The following is a 27,851-nucleotide window of genomic DNA, read 5'->3' on the forward strand; positions in this document are numbered from 1 at the left end:
TGAAATGTTGGTTGTTACTTTTAAAACCCTTCATAATACTGTACAGAGTTGGGTTATTTTGGGCAAATCTGACCATCTCTTTTGGACATTTAGGGAGTTCTTATTGAAAGTCACCTTAAGGGTTTCATGAGGTACGGGCCATGTGACAGGCCTTCTCAGTGGTGGCCCATCTCTTTTAAAACTCATTATCTTCAGAAGAACAAGCAAGTCAGCCTTCCTTGCTTTTAGAAGGTAAGATAGACTGGTACTTTCAAAGTGCTTTTCCCTCCCCAAAAGGTAACTGGACTATGTTTTTTCTTGAAGAAAAAATGCTTTTTCTTTGAATAAAAAGATGTTTTGTTTCTCATCGAAAAAGCTTCATCAGTTCTGACAAGATGGGGGAGGGGAATGGATCAAATTTATGTGCCATCCTCCCTCATCCTGTTAGAAGTAATCCTTCTATTTCCCCACCACCACCACCATCATCATCATGTCAGAACTGATGAAGCTTCTTGGATGAGAAACAAATGTCTTCTTCAAAAAACATTTCTTCCTCAAGAAAAAACATAGTCCAGTTATATGTTGAATAAAAGCACGTTTGAGACAACCATGTCCTGAATGACTGAGAATCTCAATAGACCTTTAGGTGACTCCTATTTCAATGAGGTTTTGGCCTATAGATTTTTTTTTGGGGGGGGGGGGTCAGCAGCATAGTTAGTTGATTATTAATCATAGTTAGTCATGATTATTTTAATTGTTCTGTTTTGATTGTATTTTCTTTTCAACTATTGTATGCCATTCAGCTCTTTCAAAGCACAAACATCCAAATTCAGATTACTATATTTTGGACACATTATGCAAAGACCTAGTTCTCTAAAATTGTGTATAATGCTGGGAAAATGAAAGAAAATGTTTTTTTAAAAAAAGGATGGACAACAATAAGTTGGTTTGACTCGGATATAGCAAAAATGGGTGCACCATTAGAAGATCTGAATGATCAAGCTGGAGACAGAGACATTAAGAGTCAATTACCACCTTGATGGCACATAATCAATACCACTCAGAATCCATACATATTGGAGTAGCTTCTAAACACTATTAAGTAAATGAATAAAAATATTTAAACGTTCATACACTGCAGTAAGCCAGCAACAACCTTGCATTATACTGGAATGCTACTGAAGAAACTTTGAAAGATACTAAGTGTAGAGAAACAAGCTCCCCAGTATCACCAGCTGAATGTCTGCAATTTCTTTTTTTTTGAATACTAACTTTACACTAATAAGGAGTTTTTGACAGCTTGAAACATTCCATCATGCAAGGCAGCTTGCTGTCTTAAAGAGTTTGAAGTAATGAAAGCAGATTAGTTTGGTGATCGAGGCTGCATTTGTATAGCTATCTCCTGACATCCTGTGGACAAAGATAGTATTAATAAAGGAGAATATTTGCAGCTCAGGGTTGATATGAGGGGTCCTTAGTGCTCTCTGAGCTTGCTTGTTTTCTTGCTGACATTTCATTACGGAAACTAGGCAACATCATCAGTGCTAGTCATCAGTACAGACTAGCATTGATGAATTTACCTAGTTTGGCTAATAAAATGACTGCCCCCCCCCCAAAAAAAAACCTAAGCTCAGAGAGCACCAAAGACTACTTAAGATATTTCATGCTATGTTTTTATCATTTTTGTTTGTTCTAGAAGGACAATAGACAAGAATAAGTGAAGCTAAACACCGACCAGGAGATCTCTAGATAATTTTCAGAAGATTATAAAGATCTGTTTTCCTGTAGACTAAAATTCAAAATCTACTCCTTAAGTTAAAGGTAAAGGTTCCCCTCTATGTGCTAGTCATTCCTGACTTTAGGGGGTGGTGCTCTTCTCCATTCCAAAGCTGAAGAGCCAGCGTTGTCCAAAGACGTTTCCATGGTCATGTGACCAGCATGACTAAATGCCAAAGGCACGCGGAACCAAAAGTGGTTCCTATTTTTCTACTTGCATTTTTACACGCTTTTGAACTGCTAGGTTGGCAGAAGCTGGGACAAGTAATGGGAGCTCACTCTGTTACGCGGCACTAGGGATTTGAACTGTCAAACTGCCAACCTTTCTGATTGACAAGCTTATAACTCCCTATGTTATAAGACTGAAATAAAGAAAGTTTGACTGACCTGAAGATGAATGCTGCACTTAGTTCTGGTACTTCATGGCATAGTTATTAAATACATGTTTTTACTTTTTGTATTTCCCAGATTCTAATAAATCCATAAACCCGATTAATAATCATGCTGTAAAACTTTAAAACAAGGTTTTTCAAACTTCGGAACTTCAAGATGTGGGAGTCCTAGAATGCTGGCTGGGGAATTCTGGAATGTTAAAAGTTGGTCAAAATTACAGGGGTATCCGAGACAGCAAAAGCATTTGGGTCAAACAGAACATATTTTAATTGATTATATTGCCATTCAGCTGCTTTTTAAAAAAAATTAAATTATTTTTATAATTTTTCAAAAGTGTTTCAATTATCTTTAGTAATTAGCCAATAAGGGTAACAAACCTAATAAGGGTAATCTCATTTTTCAAATGAATCAGTTTCTCATAAAAGCAGGAATCAAATTTAATTTCTTTCCCAACTAGCATCCCAATTAGCCATCCATATGTCTGATTACCTTCCATGCTAGAAATAAAACAGTGTCGACTACATTAGAACCAAATAATATGAACATTTGTCAAGAAGTAGTTCTCTAATTGAGGTTGCAACAGGAGACAACAGCATCATTTTCATTCAAATGAAACAGAAGTTAACTAATATGGCCAATTATATAATTTAAAGACAGGAAAATATAAACCAGGAGAATTAAACCTCCCACTTATCAAATGGAAACTGCAATTTTGAAAAAGAGAGATTGGGAATTTGACCTTTCAATAAAGAATGCATTCAGTAACTAGGAATTCATTTAAACATCAAAGATAGTTTGAGGGAACCCCCCCCTCGCCTCTCCTCCTCCTCCAAGATGGTGGTGCAGCGTTCTGGTTGATCCAAGAGGAAAAGGCGGAGGCGCAGCGCGGCCCTTACTCAGCCGCCACCATCTTGACAGCCACGTGCACGCCTAGAGCACCGACGGTCTTCCCCATTCCCAGGCCTCGCCTGGCCCGGCCTAGCTCCGTCCCCGCCTTCGCTTTCGATGGCTCCCCGCGCGCTTCACGTCCTTTGCCATTGGCCGCATGGCCTAGCCTAGGTGGCGGCTTGAAGGAGCAACCATCCGCCTGCCCAGCGTCCGGAGCTGGCCGGTTTCGCCAGAGCCTGCCAGCTTACAACAGAAAAAACGACAGGTCTGCAACCCACCAAAGGCTATTTGGCAACTCTGCAAGAACATTCTGCTAAAGTGGTAGAAAAACATGCAATGGATGTCTTCAGTTGGAGAAAAGAAAGCCACTGGGAGGCCTCAGGGTACTGTGGGTACGAGTATTGCTGAATAATCACTGGCTGATAGCGACATGACAGAGTAGAAGATCAGCCTTATGTTTGATATCAGTGAAGCCAAACTGCAGGAAACAATTGACAACACTGTTAAGCCTATGCTTGGCTCAGTACAAGAGGACTGGCGAGAACGTATTTTTAATCAGCGACACAAAATTGTGATCACCCCAATGTCACCGAATGGCCACAGCTTGTAAAAGATCACCAGGAGAACCTCACTCTGAAAACATTGAAACTAGCTGAATGAAGCGAGCAGCTGCAAAGCATCTAATAGAACGCTATTACCATCAGTTAACTGAGGGTTGTGGAAATGAAGCCTGCACGAATGAATTTTGTGCTTCCTGTCCAACTTTTCTGCGTATGGATAACAATGCAGCAGCCATTAAAGCCCTTGACCTTTATAAGATTAATGCAAAACTCTGTGATCCTCATCCCTCCAAGAAAGGAACAAGCTTGGTTTACTTAGAAAATAATTCCAAAGGTGCCCACAACAACGCCTGCTCTGACAGAAAAATAAACAAGAAGGAAATGCAAGGTCCAAGAGATGACTTTAAAGATGTGACTTTTTTAACAGAAGAAAAAGTATATGAAATTCTTGAATTATGTAGAGAAAAAGAAGACTATTCTCCCTTAATTTGTGTCGTTGGGAGAGTATTTTCTAGTGCTGAGGCCTTGGTACAGAGTTTTCGAAAAGCCAAGCAGCATACTAAGGAAGAATTGAAGTCTTTACAAGGAAAAGATGAAGATAAAGATGAAGATGAAAAAGAAAAGGCTGCATGTTCTTCTGCCATGGAAGAAGATTTAGTTGCACCATCATCATCATCCTCGTCGTCATCAAGAATGGGTGACAGTGCACAGGGGGATAACAACCTGCAAAAATTAGGCCCAAATGAAGTATCTGTAGATATCGATTCAATCAGACGGGTCTACAATAGATTACTTTCTAATGAAAAGATAGAAACTGCCTTTTTAAATGCACTTGTGTACTTGTCACCCAATGTTGAATGTGACTTGACTTACCATAATGTGTACTCTCAAGATCCTAACTATCTCAACTTGTTTATTATTGTTATGGAAAATGGTAATCTTCATAGTCCTGAGTACCTGGAAATGGCACTACCGTTGTTTTGCAAAGCAATGAGTAAGCTACCCCTTGCAGCTCAAGCAAAATTGGTCAGACTGTGGTCAAAGTACAGCGCAGACCAGATTCGACGAATGATGGAAACTTTTCAGCAGCTTATAACCTACAAAGTCATAAGCAATGAATTCAATAGTCGTAACTTAGTGAATGATGATGATGCAATTGTTGCTGCTTCAAAGTGCTTAAAAATGGTTTACTATGCAAATGTAGTAGTAGGAGATATAGACACAGATCACAATGAAGAGGAGAATGAAGAGCCTATCCCAGAATCTAGTGAATTAACTCTACAAAAACTCCTGGGTGAGGAAAGAAGAAATAAAAAAGGACCTCGGGTAGAGCCTCTGGAAACTGAACTTGGCGTAAAATAGATTGCCGAAAGCCACTTATCCTCTTTGAAGAGTTTATCAATGAACCACTGAATGATGTTCTAGAAATGGACAAAGATTATACATTTTTCAAGGTAGAAACAGAAAATAAATTCTCCTTTATGACATGCCCCTTTATACTGAATGCCGTTACCAAGAACCTCGGATTGTATTATGACAACAGAATCCGTATGTACAGTGAACGTCGTATAACTGTCCTTTACAGTTTAGTTCAAGGCCAGCAGTTAAACCCATATTTGCGACTCAAAGTCAGACGTGATCACATCATAGATGATGCGCTTGTTTGGTTAGAAATGATTGCAATGGAAAATCCAGCTGATTTGAAAAAGCAGTTGTATGTAGAATTCGAAGGAGAACAAGGGGTTGATGAAGGAGGAGTTTCCAAAGAATTTTTTCAACTAGTTGTAGAAGAAATCTTCAACCCCGATATTGGAATGTTCACTTACGATGAATCCACAAAATTGTTTTGGTTTAATCCATCCTCTTTTGAAACTGAGGGACAGTTTACACTGATTGGGATTGTATTGGGCCTGGCTATTTACAATAATTGTATTCTGGATGTCCATTTTCCAATGGTTGTCTACAGGAAATTAATGGGCAAAAAAGGAACTTTCCGTGATCTGGCAGACTCTCATCCTGTTCTCTACCAGAGCTTAAGAGACTTGTTGCAGTATGAGGGAAGTGTGGAAGATGATATGATGATAACCTTCCAGATATCTCATAGAGATCTCTTTGGTAATCCAATGATGCATGATTTAAAGGAAAATGGAGATAAAATCCCTATTATAAATGAAAACAGAAAGGAATTTGTTAATCTGTATTCTGACTACATTCTGAACAAATCAGTGGAAAAACAATTTAAGGCCTTTTGAAGAGGATTCCATATGGTAACCAACAAATCTCCCCTAAAATATTTATTTAGACCTGAGGAGATTGAATTGCTGATTTGCGGAAGTAGGAATCTAGACTTCCAAGCCCACAGAAACCACAGAATATCATGGTGGCTACACCAGAGATTCTCTTATAATTAGGGAATTTTGGGAAATAGTCCATTCATTTACAGATGAGCAAAAAAGACTCTTCCTCCAGTTTACAACAGGGACAGACAGAGCACCAGTAGGAGGACTTGGGAAACTAAAGATGATTATAGCCAAAAATGGCCCTGACACCGAAAGGTTACCTACATCTCATACATGCTTTAATGTCCTCTTGCTTCCGGAATACTCCAGCAAAGAGAAACTTAAGGAGAGATTGTTGAAGGCCATCACATATGCCAAAGGATTTGGCATGCTGTAATGAATTAAATAAAAGGGATAAAATGATTGGTGGCAATGATGTCCCTGTCCAAAAATCAATAAGAGAAAACCCACAAAAGGCCATAAGCTATAGCAAGCAAGCTACCGTAGTCACCTGTATTTGGGCCTCCCTTCTTCACTTGGGGACTCTGGGCTGGAACAGCAGATTTCAGCTGCTTCTAGGAACAAATTATTTTCTTTTAGCGTGAAAGTGTTACATATTCTTTCACTTGTATGTACAGAGAGGTTTTCCTGAATATTTATTTTAAAGGGTTAAATCACTTTTGCTTGTGTTTTATTACTGCTTGAAGTTGAGCCTTTTTGAGTATTTACAAGAAAACAAAACTGTACTCTCCCAAGGAAAATATTGCCATCATTTGTACATTGTGTAACCTTTAAGTATGTGCTACATTTTTGTCCCAGTTATAAAATCAAAATCGGGAACTATACTTTTTGAACAGTTTTTCTTTTGAAACTTGAAGTCTTGGAAAACAAAATGGTGTGATGCAATGACTGCTGTTCTAGCCTCCAAAGACATTTGTGGAAAAGCATTAGAATCAATAAATATGGAAGGGAGAACTTGGAATGTTAAATATATATATATATATATTAGGGGAGATTCCCCTAATATATATATATATATATATATATATATATATATATATATATATATATATATATATATATATATATATATATATATATATATATATATATATATATATATATATATATATATATATATATATATATATATATATATATATATATATATATATATATATATAGGTAGTTGCCTATTTGATTATTTGAAGTAGTTGAATAACAAGATGGAAAGAAATGGAAACTTCATAGCTAAATTGCTATGCTAAATGATAATAATAATGCTGATCTATTCAACTATTAGATAGTGATATAAAACTTTTTGTGAATTACTGTCTAATTGTCAATGGAGATTCTCCATCATCCAGGTCACCCAGGTCATGCTTGTCCTAAAGGTGCTGTTGAAAAGGCAACTAGAATTTTTAGGGTTTTCCTCCCTTGAAAACTTTTCATTTCTCATCCAAGAATTAGGATTTTTCAATCAATCAACACAACATACTTGCACACTTCAAACTCAACCATATGTTAAGGCAGAAGCTGGTACACCCCGAAGATAAATACCCAGACACACACTGGGCAATGGGTGTGCAATGCCATGTGCCGTGTGCAATGGGTGTGCAATGCCATGAGATAATGCCATTGGTGAAACAAAAAAACAACTTCACAAATACACAACATGACATAGGAGAACAAACCCATCTGGACAAGATTCAGCAGTCCATCTGCATCTGAAAGACAAAGGCCACTCTTTGGAAGAAAGCAAAGTCCACATTTTGGACAGAGGGGACCATTGGCTTGAAAAGGGGTCAAAGAGGCCATGTATATTAAAACTGAACAGCCCTGTCTTAACAGAAAGGGAAGGATAGGACACCATCTATCTCCTGTCTACAACATAGTCAGAGGTGGTATTCAGCTGGTTCAGACCAGTTCAGGTCAATTGTGGGTTCCTGCCGGTTTGCACCGGATCGGGCGATCCGGTTCGTGACCGAACCCGGAAGTAACCGGACCCGGAAGTAACTTCTGGGAACCGGCACCAGCCCTGTCGCTCGATCGCCCTTGCCGTCCCAACACAGCTCGCTCGCTCCCCCACCCATCTGCACTAAATTAGCTAGCCCAGCCCGCCGCTCACTGATTGGCTGGAGGTGACCCATTTAAAAGCAGGTCCTCCATTTCAAAACTCCCTTCCCTTTGCCTTCCAGGAGCTTGCTGCTTCCCTCAGGTAAGCAACTAAGTGCGATGGGGGCGGCGGGAGGCTAGCTTCCGCGAGGGGAGGCCTTCGGGCCTTCCCTCGGTGAAGCGGCGGGCTGGCGTGGGAGGTGCGGATGGCGGGCGGCAAGCCTCCGTGAGGAAAGGCCTTTGGGCCTTCCCTCGCTGAAGCACTGGGCTGGCGTGGGCAGTGCGGGCAGCAGGCGGCAAGCCTCCACAAGGAAAGGCCTTCGGGCCTTCCCTTGCTGAAGCACGGGGCTGGCGTGGGCACCATGGGCGGCAGGCGGCAAGCCTCCGTGAGGAAAGGCCTTCGGGCCTTCCCTCGCGGAAGCGCCGGCTGGCGTGAGCGGTGCGGGCGGCAGGCGGCAAGCCTCTGCGAGGAAAGGCCTTCGGTCCTTCCCTTGCTGAAGCGCCGGGCTGGCGTAGGCGGCGCGGGCAGCAAGCCTCCGCAAGGGAAGGCCGAAAGTCCCCCGCCCCCCCTCTCCAGCCTCGCCTGGATGGCTAAGCCTGCCAGGCGACCTGCTTAGTGACAGTCTTACCTGTCCTGCTGCCTCTCTGCCTGTCTGCTGCTTGTTGCATCCACCCATCGCATCGGAGTGCTGCTGATTCTGCCTGCTGGTAAGTAACCCGTTTTTTTTTCTTTTATTTTTTTAATGTATTTTAAAATAATATTTATTTATTATGCATAGAATATTTTAAAATGGTTTACTTCAATTTATTGTGTGTGGATTCTTTTTTTAAATTGTCTTAGACTATTTTTAAAAAGATTCTATCCAAAATAAATTAAAATAAACCATTTTAAAATATTCTATACTCAATACTTTAAAATGTATTGTGCATAGAATTGTTTTAAATTGTTTTATTGTAATTTATTGTGTATGGAATATTTTTAATGGTTTCATTTTAAATTATTGTGTGTGGAATAGTTTGAAATGGTTACAGTATAAATTATTGCTGGTGGAATAATGGTTACAGTATACTATGGCTGGTACAATACCTTAAAATAGTTACAGTATAAATTATTGCTGGTGGAATACTTAACAATGGTTTTTAAGGATTTTTTTAATTTATAGAATATCTTTTTTAAATTATTTTTTGGGAATTTTTATTTTTTAATTGTTTATAAAATATATTTACTACAAGAAATGTTATTCCTTTTTGCAAATGTTTTCTTTGTGATGCAATATGTTGCTTAAAAGTGTTCAGACCAGGTTTATATATCTCAAAGTGGCTGCTTTTCTATGGGCAGGCCAGGTTGGTGCAAGGCAGCTTTGCCACATTTAATGTGTTTCACCCTGGTTGTTTAGGTAATTCTGAGGTGGTTGCTGGTTCTGTGAGCTTCCTGGCACTGTCCTTTATAATTTCCCACAATGCCTTGATGGTTTTTATTCCAGTGGCTTTGTCTTTCCTGTCCTTAGGGTTAGGAAAAAAAATACTGGTTTCATTTGCAGTCTTTTGAGGGGGGGGGGATTCTTATTTTTTGGTGTTTTCCTGGCACTGTCATAGTTTGTGTGGGTGTGTAATGTCGCACAGTTATCTACGCATTAATAATGATCTAGTAATATTTCCTTATATATTTTAGGGACCTTTCCTTACATAATTGGTGTTTTCTTTCAGACTTTTAGATTTCTAATTTCTGTTTCCATTAGTTATCAATTGCTAAAACAAATCCCACGTGAAAAAGTATTCAAAACCTTCTTGATTTTAATTGTCAGTTTATTTATTCCTGCACATTGTAATATTTATTCATTTTCATATCTCTGTTTTTCCACTGCTGTGCAAACACAATTCCAGCAGCTGCTAACATGTGTAAAATTAAATATATATTGTACTCCTTTTCAAATAGCCAACAAAATATTTCTGGTTTTAATTCCATATCTTGCTTTACCATTGCTTCTAACCACTAACTTCTGAATAGCTACTTGGACTGACCTAAGTACTAATTCATATATTCCTGTTTTTTGGAACTGAGAACTAAATTTCAGAAAAAGGAAATCTGTATTGCTCTGGGAATATGAAATTCATTCTTGAACTATCTTCTTGGATGAAAGACTATATCTTTCCTGTTTGCTGGGGGACATCCTTCCTGAAAAGACTGTACATTGTTGCGTGAAAACAGAGGTCCCTTCTGTTACCTGTAGTGTATTTATTTATTTATTTATTTCGATTTATCAGTCGCCCCCTCTCCGCAAAGGGACTCGGGGCGACGTACAATTAAATCAAAATACAAATGTGGCATGGAGGAGGTAACACCAATATTTAACAGTCAAGTTCAAATAAATAGCAATAAATTAAAACAGTTAAAAACCCCAAAATTTACGTATAAAATATTAAAATAATTAAAATTGCCAGGGAGGTTAGAAATTTCTAGTTAAGCCAGGCCGGCTAGTTGGAACAGGTGGGTCTTGAGTTTCGTGCGGAAGGAGTGGAGATCGGTCGTTGTCCTGATATCTGGGGGGAGGTTATTCCAAAGGGCTGGGCCCACCACAGAGAAGGCCCTATTCCTGGGCTCCGCCCTCTGACACTGCCTGGTGGACGGCACCTGGAGGAGTCCCTCTCTGTGAGAGCGAATTGGTCGCAGGGATGTATGGGGCAGAATGCGATCCCGCAGATAGCTAGGTCCTGTGCCATGGAGTGCTTTGAAGATGGTAGCTAACACCTTGAAGCGCACCCGGTAGACCACAGGGAGCCAGTGCAGCTCGCACAGGAGAGGTGTTATATGGGAGAACCTCGTTCTCCCCATGATTGCCCGCGCAGCCGCATTCTGGACCAGTTGCAGTCTCTGGGTGCATCTCAAGGGGAGCCCCATGTAGAGAGCGTTACAGTAGTCCAGGCGAGACGTCACCAGCACGTGAGTGACTGTGCGGAGGGCATCCCGGTCCAATAGGGGGCGCAATTGGCGCACCAGGCGAACCTGGTGGAACGCCCCCCTCGCCACTGCTGCCACATGGTCATCCATAGACAGCCGGGCATCGAGGAGGACGCCCAAATTGCACGCCCGCTCCACGGGGGCCAGTTGCTCGCCCCCAATGGCCAGCGATGGAATGCACTGGTTGAACTGGGGGGACGGTAGCGGTAGGGGCCGGTAGAGAAGTGAGTGATCTGACCATGTCAGGGGCATGATGGCTAGATCCCCTACTCCTAGATCACTCGTCCACTGGTCTGAGACAAAAACAAGATCCAGTGTGTGGCCTCCCTCATGCGTGGGGCCCTGAATTACTTGAGTCAGATCCATGGCTGCCATGGAAGCCATGAACTCCCGAACTGCCTCGGATGCTTCTCCCATCGACGGCAGGTTGAAATCCCCCATAACTAAAAGTTTGGGGGTCTCAACCGCCATCTCAGTGATCCGCTCGAGGAGTTCGGGCAGGGCCGCTGATGTATAGCGAGGAGCCAAGTATACAATCAGCAGGCCCAACTGCCTCCTTGGGCCCCATCTCACGCCCAGAGACTCACACCCGGATATCTGCAGCACAGTGAATTCTCTCGGTTCCAGATTCTCCCGTATAATTTCCGCTACCCCACCACCCCTGCCCTGGGCCCGTGGCTGATGGAATACACAGTAGCCCGGTGGGCACATTTCCACGAGGGGCAGACCTCCCTCGTGGCCCAACCAGGTCTCCGTTATTCCTGCGAGGTCCGGCTCCCCCTCTGAAATCAGATCGTTAATGAGGGGGGCCTTGTTGACCACGGACCTCGCATTACACAGCATCAGCCTGAGGCCCTGGCTCTGTAGAACCTGACCACCTAGAATGCGGGGGTTGGTACAAACGACCGGGTGTGTCCAACGACCACGGTCTCCCAACTGACTACATGTTCTTCTGTTGTCCTCGCATCTGCCCCTCCCTACGACCATAGGTATCACAGAGCCCTCTATAGGAATGTTATTTTCCCTCCCCTCCCCCGCTCCACTCACTTCCCTCCTGACCACACCTGTTCGCCTGGCTCTAACCACACTCCTGGCCTGTGTAACCCTCCCCCCCACCCTAGAACCCCCTAAAATATTTAAAAAACATTTGATTAAAAAACCCCTAATTCCCCGCTTCCTCAGCTTACAACCACAATTGAGTCCAATATTGTTTTAGTTCTTCTGCAGTTAGCATTATTTAACAGGATGAAGTGGCAACAGAGTATGACCACTAGGATAGTCATCTTTCCTATGTAAATAGCTGTTTTATTGCTTTGTGTGCTTGTTTCATCCTTAATGTAGTAGTGCAAGCAATTAAAATCTTGCTTTCTGTGTCTGTCCTTTGTGCAGTTTTTTTGAGCAAAGTAAATCAATAAGGTGGTGTGCAGAAGACCGGCAAGCCAGGGATCCTTCCTCTGTAAGTAGCTGTCTTTATTGCTGGGTGTGGTGTGGTCTGTGCTGTGTTCATCCTTGAGATAGTGAAGTGCAAGCAATTAAAGTCTTGCTTTCTGTGTCTCTCCTTTGTGCAGGTTGTTGGAGCATGAGGTGGTGGTGCAGAAGACGCAAAAAAGGAGAGCAATTTTCCTTTTCTATTATTTTGTGTGCTGGTTTCATCCCAATGCAGTGCATGCAATGAAAGAGTTCATTTCTGTGTCTCTTCTTTGTGCAGCCCATTCATTGGAGTCCGTGATACTGAAGACTGGCAAGAACAGTCATCTTCCTTCTGTAAGTAGCTCGTTTATTGTTTTTGTACTTATTTTAATCTTATTGTAGTTCATCCATTGGGCCAAAGAATTCAGTGACATTGTCTTGGCCACTCCCACCCAGTCACATGGCCGGCAAACCACTCCCACCCGGTCACATGGGCGGCAAACCACTCCCACCAGGTCACAAGGCTGGCAAGCCACTCCCACAAAGGAGGCCACACCCACAGAGTAGGTTCCAAAAAAATTTGAAACCCATCACTGGTTCAGGTGAACTGGAATTTCCGATGATCAGCTGGCCCCACCCACCCACCGACCCACCCACCCCGCCCTACCTTGTCCTTTATTTCCTGCTTTCTAGCTCATCTCAATCGCATGGCAAAGCTGATTCCCCCCTCCCAGCTGTTCTACTTACCATTGCTGACTTGAAGGATAAGCAGATGAGCTTCTAAATGCTCCCTTTTCAGTGCTGCATGCAAGCAATTTAGGCATGCATGCGCATGAAGCACGCATATGCAAAGTGCATGCTCATCGAATCGGTTGTTAAACCGGCAGCATCTCACCACTGAACATAATCCTTTCAGTAGCAGCAAGAAGGTTCCACACCTATTTGCACTCTCAGATGACTCTAAAGTACAGATAAACTCCTCAATGACTCTCAAAGAACTAACGACTGACCTTCAGAATGCCAATGGCCAGGTGACTGCTAAATATATATATCTTTCCATCCTTCCCCACCATTCAGCCAGAACTGAGGAAGTTTCTTGGATGAGAAATGAAATTTTTTAAAGGAAAAACTCCCCAAGAAAGTCCAGTTGCCTTTTGAACAGCACGTTGGGATAACTAAACATGATACCAATCTACCGCCAAACACCAGCAGAGGATATTACAACCCTTTTGTCAGGCTTGCAGCCATCTTTTCTTTTGGATCTTTGGCCTGTCACACTTTCTATTATTCTACTATGCATTTTCAATTGTGGCAAAATGGGAGGGGTTGTACAGAGTTACATACTATGTAGCCATAATAAAATTCTTTCTAGAAAGCCAAGGTCATCCTTTGTCTCTGCACCTCTGCACCTGACTGGAACTGGATGGGTGGAACTGCCAGTGTGGCAGTGGGAGATTGGACCATGTGATGGATTGGTGGGTGTGGGGCAAGATCTTGAATTTTCAACTGGGTGGGGAAAACCTGGAAGCTTTCAGATTTGGGTTTTCCCAGATGTGCCAACACGGCTCTCTTAATAAATTGGAACTTTTAGCAATACGCCTTGGACTCTGATTTACTTTTGGATGCTATTTGGAACCCTGAGACTCTTCTATTCCTGAAGCTCTTGCGTTGTTTGTTTTAAATAATCTAACTCTAGGCTGCTAGCAGCAAGTTTAAGAAAAGCAACTCGAGATATTTAAAACAACTAAGGCAGACAATCAAACACAGTGCATTTAAGGTCCGAAAAATCCACCCCATCTTGCAAATGACTAAAGACAGACAATCTGCCTGGGTTTAGCTAAGATACTGGTTCCAAGGCTGGAGGGAAAAACAAAGCCTTTAAAGCCTCGTGAAAGACCGAGCAGGGTATGGGCCTTCTGGATCTCAGGCTTGGGGAGTGTGGGATATGTGCATGTTGGGCTACACAGCAACAGAGAAAGCACTTCTTCTAAGACCCGCTAGATGGCACTGCTTTATAGAGCTGGAGCTACACTGCATTGGCAAATACAACAGCACCAGTCCCTAGATGAAGATGAGCACAAGTAGATAGACCACTTAGTCCAGCTAGCAAAAATATAGCTTGATGTTTATTTATTCAACATCAGCAAGCATTAACTGGCAAGATGGGACAAAAGCGGGGAGCGAACACATTAACAAGAGGCAAGCATTTACATTATCAAATCTTGCTAATATTAAAAGGTACAGAGGCAGTGGCAACAAGTTAGCTGGCCAGAATCACTTGTGCCTTTTTTGTTCTCATGTCCTCCATCCGGCAAGCACAGCCTCAAAATCAAATACCTTCTACCTTTTTCTTTACTAAATAATTGTGTAAATTTTCATGCGGGGCCCACAGTCCGGGAAAGGGGTCCGTGCACTGCAATCTTGCTTTCATGTGCAAGATATAGCACCCTGGTTCTGGCTTAAGACCTGGACTGGGCTGTGCCTCCCTCCAAGCACCTCTTACTGAACTTAATTTTATGTACAAGTACAAAGAGCATAGTGTGCATATAATATCCAAATATGCTTGAAGGATGCTTGACTGGTGAGAGACCGCTTATTTAGCCCCTTTCATCATTCCCAAATCTCATTACCCCAGATATCTATCCTTCAAATCCCAGAATTTTTAGCAACTGCATGCTGCCTGAAGAATTGTGGGAGGTAGAGTTTATACATTTGAAGAACACCCAGGTTGATTAAAAAAAGAGGCGGCGGTGGGGGGGGGAGTGCAGTCAAAAGAGAAGAGGGAAAGGCAATGACCCCAATGACTGATTCTTCAGCATCTCATGGCTCTTTGACCACATGATCTATTGACTAAAAAGCCTATCATTCTGCCTTGCTAATCTGAGACCAGATTCTTCCTTCTACTTTCTACACATGTACACACATAGCACGTTTGAAAACATTTCTCTAGGACAGGGATGGGCAACTATGTCAACTTTACGACTTGTGGATTTCAACTCCTAGAATTCCTGAGCCAGCCTTTAGGAATTATGGGAATTGAAGTCCACAGACCAGTAAGTTGCCATAGCTGTCTACCCCTGCTCAAGGATGTACCTACACAGGTTTTACCTCATCCTATAATATAATTGTGAAAGGAAATCTGTTGTACTTATAAAACCTGCTTCACCAATCATTGGTCAGGTCAGATTTCCACTCTCAGGAATGGGATGAACACAGATAATGTTGTTTCAACCTCCAACAGCAAGTGTTATAGAATCTGGAAATGATCCACCTCAGACAGAGAAATAAAGGAAGACAGACTGTAGGAATTATTCAACGAGAATCAGTATTTTCCATACAAGAATTTGTAGCTATTTTATTGCACTTAAACACCAAGAATAAATTTGACAACCCTTATTTCCCCCCTTCACCCCCAAAAATATAGCATAAAATTTTAGCAGTGATCATTTGTTCACAGCCACAGCTTCAAAAAAACTGGAAGAAAGAACCCGACACGATCACGGCTGCTTTACAATTCTGATTCACATACAAAAGATACTGAAGATTTTTTTAAATTTATTTTTTGGAATATTCCAGTCACACCAAGTTGCAAATGAGAGGGAGAAACTCTCTGAAGTTTTTATTTGCTTACATTACAAAACAGTTTTTTTTCCCAGTTTGCTTTTGCTTTTTGCATTCGTGTGAAATAAATATTTCCAAAGATATTTCATATATATATACATATATATTGTGTGTTTGTTATTTATATAATATATATTTATATATAGACATAGTTCCCTTTAACTTTTTTCCTGTTACTTCCCTCTAAAGTTAAAAAGTCATAAAATTGTGCAATACTTAGACAATGAAAATCCTGAACTGTTTCCCACAGATTTTACTTTAGGTCAGAAAAAAAAAGGTCAAAAGTTGGCTTGTTTGCAGTCATACAATAACTGAAGAGAAGTAAGTAAATCCATCCCAATAAAACATAAAATATGGAGGATAACTGGGAGGGGAAAAATAGCCTGTATTTCCAGCCATGTGGGAAGCCAAGAGAACAGAATCTTCATTTGGAATCTCCATTTGTTTAGGGGGGTGAGGGGGGGGGAGAATAATCACACTAGCCTAATTGACACTGAACAATGTCATAAGATCTGCTATGAAATTCAAAAACATGCTTATTTTCTAGAGCCAGAAATAAGTTGATTTGCAAAATAACGAATCGGTAAATGTATCGTGCAGCAGAAAATATTCTTCCATTATGCTTTTAAAATTAGTTTCTGAATTCACAAACTATTTCACCTGGAGTAGCCTCTTTTCATCTTGTCCAATTTACTAGAGCTAAAATAGACACATTGATTTATTTAGAAAATCTTCAGAGAAAGAGCTCTCTCCATACCGCTATATAAAAATTTTAATAGACAAAGCACACATCAGCCCTGGTTTCCTATTTTTATAAAGAGTAATGGCCAGACAAGACCTCCTGCATTGCAGTTTATGGCCGAGATTTGATTTTGAATTAGTTTGAGTGTTGTTATACTTTCATCTTTGATGGTTTTGTTGAATGTTGTTTCTTAACTATAAGTACATGGATTGCTTTTTTGCTCAAAATGCTTGCCATTTTTACTTTAAAAAAAAAACAGTGAATATGCTTCTATTACTTTGATGCAATATCCAGAAAGTCATAACTTGTTGTGATATTTCTGTATGGGAGAATTTTTGTTAGATTATAAAAATCAACTCCTCCTCCTTTAAAGAAAGGTAGAAGAAAAAAATCAATATTTCTAGGAGAATGGGTGGAAAAATATATAAATAAGCTGTAAATTTTGTTAGAAGGAATTAAAAAAAAAGATGGTGACAAAGGAAGAACAGAGAAATGTTATGAGATGCTGTCCAAACATTAACAAAGATATTGTGTTGGAAAAAGTTAGCAATCCATTAGACAAAAATCATTTCCCTCTTGCCAAAATAATTTAAATAAAAATAGAAATGGTTCTTTTTACAGAATAAAATGATGTAAGCTACTTCTTCCCTACATTTTTTATGTTACAATCAAGAAAGGTACTGTGTTGTCTAATCTATGAAAACAGGTCAGTTTTCAAAATTAATATTAATTATGACTATGAGCCCTAGCGTACAAAATAAATAATCAGAATGCTTTGTGTTTTATTGACAATTTCTTTGCAGAAGTTTGGAATCATTAAAAATGTGCCATTATAAATGCCAAAAATCTGAAAAAGTAAGAAAGGACAGAAAATATAGAAGAGAAACAAGTATAGCAATTGATAGTAACGTGGTTAAGGAAAAAAAGTTTTAGAAATGCCAATGCAATCCAGATGATTAAAGTGCAGGTGCTTATGTCAGATGCAGTAGACAAAACTCAAAGGAGTTGAAATACATTTCAGTCTGTCAGGGTTATTTTTTTTTAAACTGGAAGACTAAAAACTCAACTCAACTTCCTGTAGACTCTAGCTTCTCTTAGCTTATCAAAGCATTGCTCAAAATGACGATGGAAGCTATAAAATATTACAAAATGCAATGTTTAAGTTGCCACAAAAAAGATACTCGATGGCAACTCTTGATAGAAAACATAGGTAGGACTCTTTCTATAAGTGAAAACTCAGGCAAGATAGGCTGTCAAGGTTTAGCAACGCTGAAAAGTGTTTTAAGATTTATTACCTAAACTGGGATTTTGATGAGGAAAGAGCACAAAAGTAGGTCTCTAGCCAGTTATTTAAGGATGAACGAGTTAAAAGGAGATTCAAGCTAAAAAGAAGATCCAATTCTTCCTTGGAATCCAGGGCTGAGTAGAAGGCTTAGTGATACTCAGCATAAAATTATGATGTGTGGGAGAATGACCCTTCAAAAATAAATGTATTAATATTAATGTAAAATATCAGGATAGAACTGGGTAAGGAGCCCCCCCCCCAAATGTTCTGAAACCCAAGAAGTTTAAATATGAACACGTATTCAGATCCATACAATCATACAATACCTCTTGAACTCTAAAAGCCCTTCTCAACTCAAATAATCTCAGTATAATTCTTCACAGCTCCAATGGAGCATTGAATCATCCAATTATGTTATCAGTTTTGTGTAAATGGTATATTTCTACTTTGTAAAAAAGTAAACTTCTATTTAAGGCAATCAAATCCTATCAAGTAGGCGCCCTGTAATTATCATCACTTCCCCCCTGCTCCAGTGGGAAATTACTCTTGCCTTTTTGCAAACATAGTTTTATAGCATCGTGTATTCACACTTAGAAGATGGAAAGCTAAGCATTTTACGGAAAAAGTAAAACTACATCATTCAAAATGTATACAGCAAGCTTATCCATTTTCTGTTGTAATTGTTCCTAAACAAGCATTGTTTGTTTGCTTTGAAATACACATAGCGGTCTATAAAGTTAGATGTCATGCAAATGAAGGAAGTGCCATTTATAAATTCATTCCCCCGGTAGTAGAAGTGCATGGCAGTTAATCTCACACCAAAGAGTAAAGACTCTTAAAGCTGGAAAAAAATAAAAGGGAACAAGAAACAGAGACACTGCCAAAATAATGATAATAATAATAATAATAATAATAACAACACTAACAACCCTCAGGCTTCTTATTTCTATCCTTGGAAGGCAAGTAGGTGATGCCTTCCAGGTCAATTTCAACATGTTTTCTCTGTCATTCAAGAAAAAAAATTATACAGGCTTAAGAAGAATCCATTTCTCTGTTTCTTCAAGCTGGCTTTTATGTCATGATATATTAACAGGTATTGCCACTGTTCCAACCTTGATTCTGTCTTCATGATGCCATTCAGATGGGCAGTTTGGATTGTCAGACTTCCGCAGCATATAACAAGTGAACCCCTGACAAGGTTCTTATATTTGTGTAAACTTCTTTCTGCCTTTCTATAGGGCCATGTCACACATCCTCCTTCCCCGTTTTTAGTTTCTTGTACCTTTTTACACTTTTCATAACAACTTATCACAAGTCAACTCCAAATGTAAACAATAATATATTAAGTCACCCACCCCACCCCAACTTTATTTTAAAAAAGTCAACCACAAACCCAAACAGTTGATATTTCTAGGTATTACATAAAGATCCATTTCAGCAATACTCAAAAGTTTACGAAATAACACGGGTTTCATTTTTCCTGTAAAAAGGCATGCAAAGTACAAGAAATAGCGAAAGGTTTCATTTTGTTTGTTAAAAGCATCATCGAAAAGCCTCAAAGTGTCCTTTGTTAAGCTTGCATTTTCTATCTTTGTTGGAAAGGGTTGGCTTCTATTTTTATTTCAAATTAAGGGGCAGTTTTGTTTCCACACCATAGGTATCCTCTATAATGCCATGTTTCCTGAAATTTATATGTAGGAAAGGTGGATGAAGGTAGAGGGAGGGCTTTGGGAGTCATTTGTTGATTTATTTGGTTGTTAACAGCTTAGTGCTACCAAAATTCAGCTGACTGCTAGATACTGTAGTAGCAAAGAAAGGGAGCCCGACTACTGCTATTGTCTAGTTAAGAGTCCACATCTTGGAGAGGCAGAGAGAAAATAAAATTCACATTGTTAAAAATAAGGAAACAAAAGACCTGGTGAGACAAAGTCTAACTTAGTAACCTGTGAAGTCAAAACAGCACTTTTTTTAGGCAGCTGTTTTCCAACTGATCATAAATAAATGAAGCTCCTGTTATAAATTGAATAGTGGTAATTATATACTTCACTATATTTCACTATTTTAAAAATATCTCACTCTAGTGAAAACTAACATGAAAATAATTGTTGTGGGCTCAATATTTTCAAGTTATTATTTCTTTTATGGTTACAGGGACGTGCGGTCAGGGGAGGCAGGGGAGGCAGAGCCTCACCGCTCTCATCATGAAAAAAAAAAGGGAAAAGGCGCTGAGGAGCCTTCTGCACATCTGGTCCGGGAATGGGAGCACGTTTGCAGGAGGCTCCTCTAGCCTCAGCCTCTCTCCTGCACACGTGGTCCCATTCCCCGCATTCCTTCCTGAGTCAACATGAAGGGGACTGCAGTTCGCGCTGATGACGTCACCAGCCTCACCAGCCATAAACCTCACCGCACGTCACTGCTTAGAACAGTGTTTTTTTTGTAAATTAGGCAGCTTTAAGATGTGTGGACTTCAACTCCCAGAATTCCTCAGCCAGGATGAGGGAGGGGTTGAAGTCCACAGGTCTGAAAATTGGCAACGCCATTCAAAATAAAGCTTAATTCACTCCAAGGAAAATTTGTGAACATATTTTCTCGAGTAAAAGAAAGTTGTTTGGAATTTATGTAATTAATAGTTTAAACCAAATAATTGTGTTTATTTAGTAGATGCATATGGCCACCTAATAAGTTAGTTGCCTGCCTCCTGGTTTTAGGAGCGTGTGACATCGGATTTGGTTGATAGCTGGTTCCAGATACAATTGAAAATGGCTGGCATTGACTCAGAGAGGCTTCTTCATGTGGTGTCTGGATGTTCCAATCAAAATGGCCTCCCATTAGAAGGAGCAACTACTTGTAGTTCATAACTTCAAGAAGATGGGAAGGCAGATGGGGGCTGAGGCCAGAAAGTGCTGGGTTTTTATTTGATGAAGGCTTTATCTCAGCCTCTTCCATGTTGGTTTCTTGTTGCCTACAGAAAGTCGTTTCCTGCAACAGGGCCATGACACATGCTGTCTTCTACTAGGATGGCACAGAATAGCAAACATGAACCAGGTGAAACAGGAGGAGAAAAGTCTACTAAATGCTCAGTTTATTTTGGTAAGGAGTTCCGAGGGTAAAAGGAATTCCCAGCAAGAAACAAATAGGAAAGCCAGCTGCCAAGTTCCCTAGGTGAAGGATAACAAGTATCTTCCTTTTGTAGTGAGGCAGTGAGAAACTTGGCCTTCAAGGCAGGTGCTTCAGCTGAAAGACACAAAAAGAAATTGTTGTTTTACTCCAACCAAACATTGTTTTCTAAAACTGGTTCTTCACAGCTAGCCTTTCTTGCTTCCATATCACTACTTTTGTCACTTGTCTCAAACTCTATGAATGTCCTCTGTGGGCAAATATGGAATCTCGTTTGCTGCTGGTATTCAGCTCTCACAATCTGGAGAAATAAAGGTGGCCTTTAACAGCAAGTATGTACCGTATAGGAGGTTGGCTGCTAGGTTGGAAGGGCTTCTTCTTGCCAATGATCCTCTGGGACTGGAGGAGAACAGCCTGCTAAGAACTGCCTAATGACCAGCTGCTATTACAGGTATGGGGAATGATGTCCCCTTTATGACTTGTGGACTTGAACTCCCAGCGTTCCTGAGCCAGCATGGGAGTTCTGGGAGTTGAAGTCCACAAGTCCTAAAGGGGCCATCGTTCCCCACACCTGTGCTATTAGGTTCAGTTAGGGTTGGTTCACACAGCCCAAGAACTGCTTTAAAAAAGTCATTTTCTCTTGAAGAGAGAAGATAGCATATCCAACCCTCAAATTCTGATATAAAAGAATATGAAGACAAAGCATACATGTAAGCTTCAACCCAGTTATAAAAAAGGGCTTCACTGTAGCTTTTTAGGGCTGGGGGGTAGGGATGGGCAAATTTTCCTCCACCAAAACCTTGTTTTCTCAAACAGGTTGTTCATAGCTAGCCATTCTTGCCTCATATAATCCATTATTTTTGCCACTTGTTTAATGCTGCATGAATGTCCTTTGTAGACAAATACGGAATCATCTTGACAGTTGTGCATGTTTATATGTTTGATAAATTAATTTAATGAAATTCTTACCCGTCTATAGCGGCCAAATGAATAGGCGCAGCTCTACTTTGCATGGAAAGGGTCATATTGTACCTAACATCCATGTAGTTGTTACATATAAGAACCCAACAGAAAAAAAAAATCAATTCCAGGAACATGGCTGAATGCAGAAGAATTCAAAATCCACACTTTTCAGAGCTAAGCACTTGATGCTTTTAATGGGTAAATCATCTAGTGTTGTTCAATCCCAATGCACAATTTCTCCATGAAGAATTTTACATAGTTTACTAAGTTTCTTATTTAAAAAAAAAGATAAAAGAAAAAACTATTCCCATGTTTCAAATTCTTATTGCTGGGTCATCATTCTTTCATCACAGGGTGTAAAATGTCAAACCCCCACAGCACAAAATAATATACAAATCCATTAAATACATATGCATATGCATATGCATATACATATACATATACATCATATACATATACATATACATATACATATACATATACATCAGTGACGTGCGGTGAGGTTTATGGCTGGTGAGGCTGGTGACGACATCAGGAAGGCGGGGAATGGGACCACGTGTGTTGGAGGCTCAGGCTGCCTCAGCCTCCAGCACACGCGATCCCATTCCCCGCCTTCCTGAGCATGCTCCGCTGGCTCACGCTCCGCAGTCCTCGAAAGCGACTGGGGAACAACAAGAACCTTCCTGCCTCTGCTGGACTTTGCGCGCTCCTCGTGACTGCAGTCGCGAGGAGTGCGCAAAATCCAGCAGAGGCAGGAAGGTTCTCGTCGTTCCCCAGTCGCTTTCGTGCCTTCGTCATCCGGCAGCGCCGACAACATTTCTGCCTCCGGAGCTCCTGGGTGCGGCCGGACGGATGTATATAATATTATAATAATATAATAATATAATAATATAATAATATAATAATATAATAATATAATAATATAATAATATAATATTATAATAATATAATAATATAATAATATAATAATATAATAATATAATAATATAATAATATAATAATATAATAATATAATAATATAATAATATAATAATATAATAATATAATAATATAATAATATAATGTAATGTAATGTAATGTAATGTAATGTAATGTAATGTAATGTAATGTAATGTAATATAATATTATAATATTATAATATAATATATTATATTATAATATAATATAATATAATATAATATAATATAATATAATATAATATAATATAATAATATAATATAATATAATATAATATAATATAATATAATATAATATAATATAATATAATATAATATAATATAATATAATATAATATAATATAATATAATATAATATAATATAATATAATTATAATTATATTATATTATATTATATTATATTATATTATATTATATTATATTATATTATATTATATTATATTGTTTCATGAAGAGAGGTGAGGCTCTGCCTCCCCTGCCTCCCCTGACCGCACGTCCCTGATATACATATACATATACATATACATATACATATACATATACATATACATATACATATACATATACATATACATATACATATACATATACATATACATATACATATACATATACATATACATATACATATACATATACATATACATACATACATACATACATACATACATACATATATATATATATATGTGTGTGTGTGTGTGTGTGTGTGTGTTGTATTTGTGCTGATAAAATAAAGGGAGACTAGTATAGATCCATTTTGAGCTATTTAGCTCTCATCAGCTAGCCATACCCTTACTGGTCATACCAGGGGTTGTAACACAACACACACACACACACACACACACACACACACACACACACACACACACACACACACATATATATATATATATATATATATATATATATGATGTAATAGTATGGATACAATAATGGAACAGAAAGAATGGCAGTTTCTTTAAAAAGAAAAGGACCACTTATTTATTTAATAAATGTAATTTTATTCAAACACATTAATGTAAGCTAGAAAAAATTACCATGCCTCTGAGAAGGATATGAACAGAGAAAGGGTTACCTTTATGCTATCTTGGATCCATTTAAAGTACGTTAAAATATACTTCATTCTAGTGAAAGCCCAATAATACATTAGTTCAGCTTCATTGTTGGACTTCTTAGAGCTCTAAATTAGAGATGCTGGGCACAGATAAGGAACCAATACTGCATCTTCGTATGTTGGATGCATTAACAATGGTTTTAACTGATGTGTTTTTTTTTGTTTTTTTTTACTATCTTCTTTAGAATGAATTTTTGAATCCATATTTAAATTGACACACCTGTATACTTTTACCTATGTACCAACAGAAGCGATGATCGAAATCAGCATAGCTTGGGACTGACTTACTGTGGTAAAACCGAAGGTGCTCCAGATCTGTGGAAGTGAACAATTTGCCATTTGCCATCCCGGCGGTGCCAGATCCGAGTCTCCTCCGATTGGGCAGTGCGTGGGATCCCACTTGTATCCACATACTGTGTGATACGAATGTAAGCGATGCAGGCAGACTCATCTCCCATTAAGTGGATATGTGGATTCAGGATGGTCGTGTGCACGGGCTTGCTGTTCCTGGACCACACTGCAGATGGTGGGGGGGGAGGGTAATGTAAAAACATGCACTCCACATTAAAACACCTATGATTTTGTGTAAAATTTTGAGAATCACTAAGAACAACCTGCATGAAGAGGGATTTAAATCTGTATGAATAGGGGTTTAAATACTTCTGTTTAGCCTTTTTATTGACAGCCTTCCCTCATAGCAACCTCTCAGATATTTTTTTTTACAAACAACCAGAGAACTGTAGAAATGTAATAGTAAATATATACAGTTTCAACTCAAAACTCTAATTTTTGACTTCATGAAAGGAAGAGTAGACAGAATGCCAACTCTGTCTTAACAACCTAGAGTTACCAATTCTGGCTCAAACTATTGCTTGAAATTTTCCCATCTATATCTATATCATCTATCTATCTATCTATCTATCTATCTATCTATCTATCTATCTATCTATCTATCTATCTATCTCATCTATCTATATCATCTATCTATCTATCTATCTATCTATCTATCTATCTATCTATATCATCTATCTATCTATCTATCATCTATCTATCTATCTATCTATCTATCTATCTATCTATCTATCTATCTATCTATCTATCTATCTATCTATCTAATCATCTGTCTGTCTGTCTGTCTGTCTGTCTGGGTTTCCTGCCTAGGCAGGGGGCTGGACTAGAAGACCTCCAAGGTCCCTTCCAACTCTACTATTGTATTGTATTGTATTGTATTGTATTGTATGTATCTATCTATCTATCTATCTATCTATCTATCTATCTATCTATCTATCTATCTCTAGCCCTCTTTCTCTCTCTCATTTCTATATCTATCATCTATCAATCATCTATGATTTACATTTATCATCTATATCTATATCTATCTATCTATCTGTGCATGTGTATATGTACATATGTATATACACACAGCAGAAGCCATTTTCCAAAGGACAAAGTCCAAAGGGGGAGGAAAAGATTATAAATTAAAATTAATTGCCTATAGTTGGTGGTATTTAAACAGTGAAAATAAATAAATAAAGATGGCCTGTATAATTAATTCTTCAATTTGCATATGAAGACTATTTTCTCTTATAAGCAAAACACTCTTCCATATAGAAATACATAACTATACACTCTACTTTCCATCCTTGATTGCTTAGGGGTTAAACACACACAGAGACATACCCAGAATTAAATCCAAGTCCAGCAACTTTTCAAAACATAAAGGTTGCTTACAGTTTTCAAAGTAGAATCGATGGAAATCCAGCCCTTCCACTAGGTTCCCCAGAGCTTCTGGTTCAAATGCCGTCATTCCGGGGTCACACATTTTACTAGAGATGTCCATAAAAAGAGGGGATCAAGAAAAATAATTATCTCACTACTCAAATTTACTTAGAAGCTTTTCATTATGCTGATGAATATAAAGTGAGAGTATAAAACTATACCCATCCATCAATGAAAAAGGGTGAGAAAGGGCTGTGAATGGAGGTTGGCTAATATCTCCAAAAAGTCTGTCCTTTACTGCCTCCAAGGATATTTATTTGTTCTTTCAATTAACTCATATAGCCACCCATCTCAATCCAATGGACTTTTGATTGACAAGACAAGGCCAATTATGAACATGGTAAGCACCCTGAATCTGAATTAAAAGAGGGGAGGTGGGGGGTTGCTATATGAATTTGGTTTGACTTGGGATCAAAGTCCCTTCCTCATATGTGGCATGGAAGGATCAGGGGCTCATTTTGAGGGAATTGGCCATCCTTGTTAGAAGTACCTTGTACCAACCTACCTTTATATATATTTTATTTCCAAATAAAACATTCTGCTAGGTTTTTTTTTTAAATAAAAAAAATGTATGGAAACTACTTTCTTAACTCATAATTACCCACCAAGGATATACCATTGTAATTCATGGATGTTTTGCTACCATTAATTAGCTTTTCTGTCTTTCCTTTTAATAATAATAAAAAAAAACATGGGATTACAAATGAAGGTCAATATTGTCTGACTCCACCACAATATTGCAAGAACGAGCTATTTGCCTTATTTGAATCATCTCTAGAAATGTTTCCCATTCTTTCCATATGTCTTTCAAGATGCCTGCTAAGCTCTAACAATGATATGTTTGAATCACCTTGCTATTTAATTATTTACCGAACTAGTAGTGGTTTTTGAATACTTGCTTTTTAAAAACTTCATTCTCAGGGATAAAAGAAAAAAACAAGGTCTTTACCCCCTATTCTTTATTAATACATTCATGCAGTGCATTCTCTCAGTCAGGAACCATAATTTAGTCAGCAGTAACAGCTAAGATTTATCACTGGTCCCGAATAATCCATTTTTTGTAATTATGATGGAAGATAATAACAAGATAATTTACAATGGACAGAAAAATAGAAAGTTCCCAAAGTCCATTTCTAACTGTGTTTTAAATACTAATCAAAGAAAGTCACATATTTACTTGCCTTCATAGCAAGCTGACATTTCAAAATCAGCCAACACCACTATGCTGTTCTCCATAGATAAGGCATTTAGAATTACTAACTACACTCCTACACACTGGGCAAGCTGAGAGGAGTGTTTTTTCCCCCTCTATACAAACCAAAACACACAGCAGGTACACTCACGTGTAGGACTCAAAGTCCCCGTTACTTATTGCTTCAATCAGCTGTTCTGTCACCTTAATGATTTCCTGTTTCCGTACTGTTGGATTTAAAACAAGAGAAGAGAAACAGTGAAACTATTGAATGGAAATAGACAATGATAAAGGAATCCTTCTTAGAACTTTATGTCTGCTTCTGCTGAGCATAGGAAGCACATAGAATGCGATTGGGCATAGAAATCAAATTTCACTATTTGGAGGATCCAGTTTCTACTTCTTACTGCTTTGAAGATATATTCAAATCTCTGGGACACCTCAGCAGCCACAGCGATGATAAATAATACCTTCTGTATCTTAGGGGTGGGTTTTCTGCATATTGAAAACTCTCTGAACCAGAATGAATTATGCAGAGTAAAAACAACTACAGCAGCAATTACACAAAGCCAAAAATTAATGAGTGTGCTGTCTTTCACTTTAACATCTTTTAAAGGTGAGGAACACAGCACTTCTGCACTACTGTTTTGTGTGCCATGTGGAGATTGGCGTTGTCCCTCATTAATCTTACTTCACCCGGAATTCAGCTTTGGTTTTGGC

The 27,851-nt window shown here is 39.0% G+C and overlaps 2 protein-coding genes across 6 annotated transcripts in view; one reads left to right on the top strand and one right to left on the bottom strand.

Moving 5' to 3' along the window:
* CAMK2A (calcium/calmodulin dependent protein kinase II alpha) overlaps window positions 1–27,851 on the bottom strand; it is a 301,059-nt gene that overhangs the window by 124,592 nt on the left and 148,616 nt on the right. For 2 of the 5 annotated variants that reach the window (XM_081942663.1, XM_081942662.1), the window contains 5 exons: window positions 27,283–27,358; window positions 25,892–25,986; window positions 24,449–24,677; window positions 22,094–22,156; window positions 15,688–21,241 (listed from right to left, as the gene is read on the bottom strand). In XM_081942663.1, the coding sequence (XP_081798789.1) occupies window positions 21,238–21,241; window positions 22,094–22,156; window positions 24,449–24,677; window positions 25,892–25,986; window positions 27,283–27,358 (467 nt within the window). In that variant the 3' untranslated portion in view covers window positions 15,688–21,237. Of the gene's footprint in view, window positions 1–15,687; window positions 21,242–22,093; window positions 22,157–23,953; window positions 24,678–25,891; window positions 25,987–27,282; window positions 27,359–27,851 lie in introns of those variants that run through there. The other 3 variants (XM_081942665.1, XM_081942664.1, XM_081942666.1) reach the window with 3 other exon arrangements.
* On the top strand, window positions 2,957–6,792 carry LOC309385028 (ubiquitin-protein ligase E3A-like). Its single transcript, XM_081939078.1, is given in 4 exon segments — window positions 2,957–4,953; window positions 4,956–5,845; window positions 5,849–5,952; window positions 5,954–6,792. Coding segments are annotated over 4 exon segments (2,574 nt in total). The 5' UTR covers window positions 2,957–3,692; the 3' UTR covers window positions 6,273–6,792.

Source organism: Natrix helvetica (assembly GCF_964273705.1).
Source record: "Natrix helvetica genome assembly, chromosome: 1".
NCBI classification, from domain to species: Eukaryota; Metazoa; Chordata; class Lepidosauria; order Squamata; family Natricidae; genus Natrix; species Natrix helvetica.